Source organism: Montipora foliosa, unplaced genomic scaffold (assembly GCF_036669935.1).
Source record: "Montipora foliosa isolate CH-2021 unplaced genomic scaffold, ASM3666993v2 scaffold_438, whole genome shotgun sequence".
In the NCBI taxonomy this organism is placed as follows: Eukaryota; Metazoa; Cnidaria; class Anthozoa; order Scleractinia; family Acroporidae; genus Montipora; species Montipora foliosa.
Genome location: NW_027179743.1, coordinates 682501 through 690000, shown reverse-complemented (window position 1 = coordinate 690000; position 7500 = coordinate 682501). Strand labels below are relative to the sequence as shown.

At 41.7% G+C, this 7500-nt stretch overlaps 1 protein-coding gene across 1 annotated transcript in view; it reads right to left on the bottom strand.

Annotated features, from left to right (window-relative positions):
- Positions 1–5299: 5299 nt before the first annotated feature.
- LOC137989074 (uncharacterized) overlaps positions 5300–7500 on the bottom strand; it is a 3886-nt gene continuing 1685 nt past the window's right edge. Inside the window, exons 2-3 of the mRNA XM_068834961.1 lie at positions 6274–6600; positions 5300–5566 (exon numbers count right to left, since the gene is read on the bottom strand). Of these exons, the coding sequence (XP_068691062.1) occupies positions 5365–5566; positions 6274–6600 (529 nt within the window). The 3' untranslated portion in view covers positions 5300–5364. The remainder of the gene's footprint in view (positions 5567–6273; positions 6601–7500) is intronic.

Here is a 7500-nt window from a genome sequence, read left to right as displayed (position 1 = left end):
CATTGATCCGCACCTGAATGACGTACTGCATGACAACCAGTGGGGTTACGGGAAAGGTATATCATCAGAGTCTCTCCTACTGTACTTTACTGAAACCTGGAATCATCATATCGATCAAGGAAAAGTTATTGGCGCTATATTTATAGACTTCCGGAAAGCCTTTGACTCGGTCTGTCCAGCAATCTTGTCCCATAAATTGCAGGCCTGTGGCACCAATTTGTTGAACTAAATGGAGTGAAATCGCCTGTATTAGAAGTGAAATACGGTGTCCCACAAGGTTCGTTACTTGGGCCTAGGCTGTTCTCGATCTATGTTAATGATTTCCCCGAATGCATAACACAAGGCGAGCTACATCTGTATGCAGACGACACCACTGCCTTTGTAATTGGAGATAATCCTGATGATGTTACAATTAAATTGAATTGTCTCTTTAAAGAGATCTGCGCTTTCTGCAGACTAAATAAGCTGACTCTGCACTCTGGAAAGTCCGAAGTAATGATTATCGAAGGTGATCAGTTTGTGGGCCCACTGTTGCCTGTGACGCATGGGGGTACACAAATCGACTACACAATGAAAACAAAATTAGTGGGTGTGGTTATCGACAACAAACTGACATGGAGAGATCAGTTAGAGAAGACACATAAATCACTAAGTAGTCAGTATCGTGTGCTAAAGAAAATGCGATATCTATCACCCAAATTACTAGAGGCATTTTATTTTAGAACAGTAATTCCACAAATAACATATTGCATATCTGTCTGGGGCAACTGTTCTGTGGCTAAGCTATATGAAATTGAGAACTTACATATTAAAGTTGGTAGATTTATCCATAGAGTTCCTCACAATATTTTGGAAAGTGAAGTACTGAGCTATATCAAGTGGCAAGATCTAGGATACCTTTACAAACGTAGGCTTAGATAGAAGGACAAGGAACTTGGAAAAGCTAGATGCTTTGAAAGTAGCACTGAACCGCAACAAAACCAGCCTCAACAAAATAACATTTAATAAAGAGACTACAGCAAATCTTAATAAGGACATTAACTTTTTGTATTATTAAACGTTAGTATTTACACCTCTTAAAATTTTTTTGAATCTATCTAAAATTAGTAGGTTATTTTCTCTTGTTGTAAATAGACAGTGTTTACTTTAGTATTAACGTTTGTATCCTAGTCATAAAAAGTATTGTAGTTTAATTGGTAGGTTTATATGGTAGGATTTAATTGTATTATTAAGTTTAGCAGGTCCACATCAGCTCTTTAGCTGCCACTACCGACCTGCTTTAACAAATAAAGTATGTATGTATGTATGTATGTATGTATGTATGTATGTATGCAGCCGCTACGTAAGGCGCGGGAAAATGTGCGCGAGCGAGACACATTTGGTCTTAGATATATAGATAGATAGATAGTTTAATAAAAATATTACTTCGCAGCCAAAAGGCTGAATTGCATAATACTTTACACATTTGACAATGATACGCTATATATACTATGTTAAGATACATGAGTATGACTAATTTAAATTTATTTAAAATACTACAAAATGCTAAAAAAAAACAGAAATCAGAACAATAAGCAGATAGCTAATCGGACGCATATTTACACAGTGTTGTTGGCTAATCGGCACATGGCCGGAATGAAAGACCGCTGAAAACGCTTGGTGCGCACACCCGGGAGGTCGTACTTTCTATTTCTCCTTAGATTATAATGGTTAACATGATCTGGAGGAAGTAAGTGGGATAGTTTGTGGTTACCAGAGATTACATTAAACAGCTTAAGACACTGTTCCTCGCGCCGAGACCGCAAAGTGTCAAGATCATAAATACTTAAGCACAGACTATAGGAACAATCAGGTAGAATGATGCTTAGCGCCCTCTTCTGTACTCGCTCGATATCATTGATAAGATACTCGGGCAAAGCATGATGGAAAATAGGCGAACAATATTCGAGAACTGGTCTAACAACAGTGCAATAAAAGTTGATAATATCATAAGGGTTCACTCCCGCTCTCTTGAGAAGAACCAGGAAGTATAGTCTCTTATTGGCTTTCCTGATAGCCTCATTCACATGATCATTCCACGTAAGATCACTAGACAGAGTCACTCCTAAGATCTTGGCGGAGCTAACAACGGAGAGTTCCTTCCCATCAACGATGACAGGCTCAAACGCGTGTCTGTTCTTCTTAAAATCGATGTTCATGACTTTACATTTGTCGGCATTTAGGGTCATTTGGTGGTCACACGACCAGGTCTCAACAGCGTGAACAGCACTTTGGATGTCGCTTGACTCTCCTCGCGGTACAATCTCGGCTACCGTAGTGTCATCCACGTATTTCCAGGAATGGAAGCCGGAGACCCTTAGGTCATTTATCATTAGAATAAATAACCAATGGCCTAGTTTAGTGCCCTGCGGGACGCCAGCAGGGACTGGGCCCCATTCCGAGAAACAGTCCTTAGAGAGCTTGACACGTTGTTGTCGGTCTATAAGAAAGTCAGCAACCCAGCAGGCGACACTCCTTGGAATCGATAGATCGAAGACCTTACGTACCAACAGGGTGTGGTAGATAAAGTCGAACGCCTTCCTATAATCGAAGAGGACCACTCTCACGGCAGCTCCGTTACCGTCAGTTGCTTTGGACCAATTGTGCACCATGGATGTTAGGGCGTGGAGGGTAGACGATTTTGGGATTCCTCCGTACTGGTCGGGGTCGATCACCTCCATCACGGCAGGGCCCACATAAAGACCAACCACAAAGTCTTCAGCGACTTTAGACAGCGCCGGGGTCAGGGAAATGGGGCGAAGATGTTTACTGATATCCTCAACAGGTTTCACCTTTGGTATTGGGACAACATCAGCCATCTTCCACGCTAGCGGGAGTCTATTCTCGGCAAAACTGCAATTAATGATCATGGAGACGGGGTATGCAAGGATATCAGCATACGCTTTCAGGAGCCAATTGGGTATCTCATCCGGCCCAGCCGCCTTACGGGGGTTCAACTTTTCCAGTGCTGACAAAATTGTAGACTCGGGTATAATCAACGGTGTGGATCCCTCCTCAGGGGTTGGGACAGACTCCAACCTCTGAAATGACTCCAGAGGCTCGACAAATGCGGCATTGATCATATTTGCGATGTTTTGTTCAGAGAGGCCGTCAGTGCCTTCAACCTGTAAGCTGGAAATAATGGAATCGGAACCTGACGCAGGGGTCATTCCCGCAATGCGCTTGACAGAGTTCCACCATTGGCTTGGTTTGGAATACTTTAGCTGGCTAACTTTTGAAGCATAATATCTGCATCGGAGTGTCTTACGTTCGCGGTTCACAGCGTTTCGATAGTAATGGAAAAGATTGACATCTCCGTCGTTGAACGCCTTTTGCCGCAGCTTAACTAGTTCCTTAAACTCAGGAGAAACCCAAGGGGCGTCCCTTGTGTGGATCTTGGATTTCTTAACGGGCATGATAGTGTTCAACCCAGTCTTAACAACGTCCGTAAATAGTTGGAGTTTGGCCGCGCAACTCTGTGTGCACTCTACAAGCGACCAGTCGATTCCGCAAAAATAGCGACCAAGCTCAAGTTTCCTGCTTGCCCGTGTGTCACGGCGCAATATCTGTTTTCTCGAGGAGCCCTCTCTCACAGGTCTCGTTTTAGGGCGCAAGATGACAACATTGTGGTCGGAGAGTCCGAAAGGCGGCAATGTCTGTACCGAATTCTTGTCATACAGATGGGGGAGGTTGGTTAAGACCAGATCCAAGATCCGCTCTCCACGTGTTGGTTTGTTCACCAGCTGTTTTAGTCGAAACTGGGTTGTGATGCGTTTGATGTTAAGACGATTGAAGTCACCGCAAAGCAGAAGGCCACAGCCTGGAAATTCTCCCTCGATTGTAGTGAGGGTCGAGGCTAGATGATTTAGCATCGCTTGATCGTTCACCGTTTGCTCAGGATGATATATTGTGCCAGCAATAAAACACGGGATACCACGCGTTAAGCGTGAAGGCCTGAGCCACGTCCACAGAAAGTTTGATCTTGCAGTTAGGCGAGGAAAACAATTTCTTCAAAAAAGATCTTGTATAAACAGCACCCATTGCAGGAAAAACAGAATTAGATTTTAGGTGTAAAAATGCGTCGAAACTGCGAGTTTGGTGCGGAGCTAAAGAAAGCGTGTGCTGCCAGTTAGGCGTGTGCTGCCAGTTAGGCGCTTAACTCTTAACTCTGATTGGTCGAGAAAGTGGCGCCAGATTGTAAGCCAAGTAGTAATGCAAGACAACAGATGGTTTTCACTCACGTGACTTGACGGCCATTTTGGTGTACAAAACAATACTGAGAAAATATTTGCGCAGAATTTGCATAGTACACCAAAATGGCCGCTGTGACGTCATGTGAAAACCATCTATATCACCTCTACTTTGCAACAGCCATTTTGCCACAGTAAACAGTCAAAAGGCGTATTGAGTTTCTATATTTTGGCACAGAAAGTACCTTCAAATTATCCAAACGGATAAAAATGTTGGTCACTTTTAAAAGTACTCGTGAAACGACACACTCTGGAACTAGTCTCTCTTCTTTGTCACGCAAGGCTCTTTTTGTTTGTTGGGTTCTTCTCCTCTTCAAAGACCATTGCGTAACGACCTAATTAAGAGTACTCTATAAAAAGGTGGAAGAAATATTTCTACCGTGGTGAAAGAATTATGAGTAATTTCTCAAAACGATAATTGTTGCCTGACGGAATAAAACAGACTAGCAGGGGACGGACCATTTAATTATTGAGAGGGGGGAGGGGGGAGAGGGTTATGAACCAAAGCAGTTATTTCCTAGTTATTTAGCAACTAAAGCCCCGTCTACACGAGCAATTTCTATGTGACAATTTTCATTTGCTCGTGTAGAGGAGAAAATTTGGCCAATTTTTGTGACAAATGTATTTGCTGAAAAGCTGACGTGTTAGCTTTTATGTGACAAATAAAAAATTATTGTCAAATACCAAAAAATTGCTCGTGTAGACGACTCGTCAAATAAAATTATGGCAAATTTCTCAGTGTCTCTTTGTGAGCGCCATTGGAGAACGACCAGGCAACCTCGCCTTGTTTCTACTTTATTTCTGCTGTCCAAAGGCATTGTTGACCATCTTAACAGCGAATTGTCAACAATCATTTGTTGTGCTATCTACACGATCCAATGCATTTTCTACATAAAATTGTCTCATAAAAATTGCTCGTGAGGACCGGGCTTAACCTTTTACTCTATTCCTGGGTCAGTCTGTAAAAAGGTTGAATGAATACCCTAAAAACCTAAATCATCCATCGAAATGGTTGCAGAACCAGTCTCAGTCGTTGGAAAAGGGGAAAAAGTATGGGTACAAAGTTGATATTATGTTACATCAGCCCAAAAAAAGCAAAGGTAATTAAACTGAGTACGCCACTGATGATTGCTTTTTCGTTGCCTCCAGATGTGGGATCGGGGCGGTCCTGTTTGTTAGGACAGAATGGATTGAACTTGTCCAGTGGTAGCGGCTTGTTGTGAGAACAATGCTTCTTCATCAAGTCTCCGTTGCACTTTTTTGCCTTCTTGAAAGTACTGCGATAAAATAAGGAGAAAGCTATTAAAGCAATTACTTGCTTTGTCGATGCGTTTTACGACAGACGACAACAGGAATAGGAAGAACACACCAATCGTCTTAAATACAAAAGCGAACAATATTACTGCAATAGCAACGTTCAAGATAGCCCAACTCAGTGACATGGTTACGAAGCAAGGAATGTACAACAGAAAACTTGCAACTACGTTTAAGCAGTAGTAATCAAAGCATGGAGCCATTGTAAGGAGTAAATGGAATTGAAACAAAGAATGTGCTTGGGAAGAACCAAACCTGCTCACCTCTAGTGAAAAGAAGTTGTATCTGAGAGTGAGCACTAAGTTTAATGGTCGAGTATCTTTCAAATGTACGTTTTCAATCTTGTCACTAGAGTCACGTGGGATCTTGCGTCTACGCATGATTCGATTGAGCTCTTCTGACTCTCACACATGCGCAAAAGCGGAAATCTCTGTGGGCATGAGAAATGCACTTTCACGTAACGACGAACTTGTACTCGGAATCTCGTTCGCACAAGAGTACAACGGTTGAAAGAGAATTGCGTTATTAACGTTCCGTATTTTTATCTAATTATCGAAGAGTATCACAACATCTCATATCAGATATGGAATTGATCTAGTACTGTCTGGCGGATCTATGTCAAGAATTTTTTGATTATTTTACCTTTTTTCCTTGAAAATGGATTTCTTACTCGCACAGCTCAGGCATGTTTCCAAGGGAACTGGAATTGTTCATCTTCATCTTGAACTTGCTGAAGAAAGGCTCTGCGCATGTCTTGCCTTGATCATAAAACTCCGGTTTGCATTTCAGCAAGTGCTTGATTTTCTCTGATAATCCTGTGGTATTTATAGGACCATGGGGCATGCCACACATCATTCCCGCAAAGTGATGCACCATTGATTTAATGTCAGCCATGCGTCCCATAGCCATGCTCATATTGGGATATAACTTTAGAAAATTGCCATAACAGTCAAGAGTGAAGTTCTTGAAACACATTTTAAATTTCTTTAGCTCCTCACTGCAAAAGAAAAGAAAAAAAAAAAGAAACACGATTAAAAGCTAGAGCGGTTTGTAAATGAGTGTCGTAAAACCAAAACCAAAGTAATTACTTTGGCCAATCAAAAAAGACGGAGACAATCCAGCAAACAAATCAAAACTCGAAGTAATTACACGTCGCCGACACAAAGCGCGAGAAAATGTGCACGGGTGAGCCACGATTGCTTTGGTTTCACTTCTGATTGGTTGAAAAAGTGGCGCGAGAACTTTGAACCAATCACTGAGTAAAGTAATGCAAAACTAAAGTAGTTCTCTAATTACTTTCGACACTCAATTGAAAACCGCTCTATTTATCATTACTACTACCGGTCTTAACAAAGAGATACCAATGTCGTTGGTGATGTGGGGTCGGGATGCTGGGATAAAATCCGGATGCTCCGAACAGCTTTTTCTCGCGGCCATGTTTTTTTTCGCAAGCGTCCGACGGACCAAGCAAAAGAGGCCTTTCTTGTACCAGTCGCAAGGACAATTAAAATTGAAACTTTTTTTTAGAAGAAAACACCGTATCTCTGAAATCTCGATCACATAGCAGTATAGCACTTCAGGCTTTCTTTTTATTTCAATGCATCAATTTTAGATGCAGCTCTAGAGGCCACTTCCAATTAATACCAAAATACTCTTTCTTTGCCATCCAAATTTTTACATAAGCTAAGCATTGGGACCATTTTAAGTCCCAAGAGAAACTGGAAACAATGCTTAGGGCCAACAAAGAGTATTATGGTATTTTTGAAAGTGGCCTATTGTGTTTATGGTTAGAATGCATTGCTTTTGTCGCATATTCATACGTGTACATTGCTTTGTGAATCTTGAGACCCAACAATATGGCATGTTTCTTACGCCTGGAAACTTTTCTGGACATTAT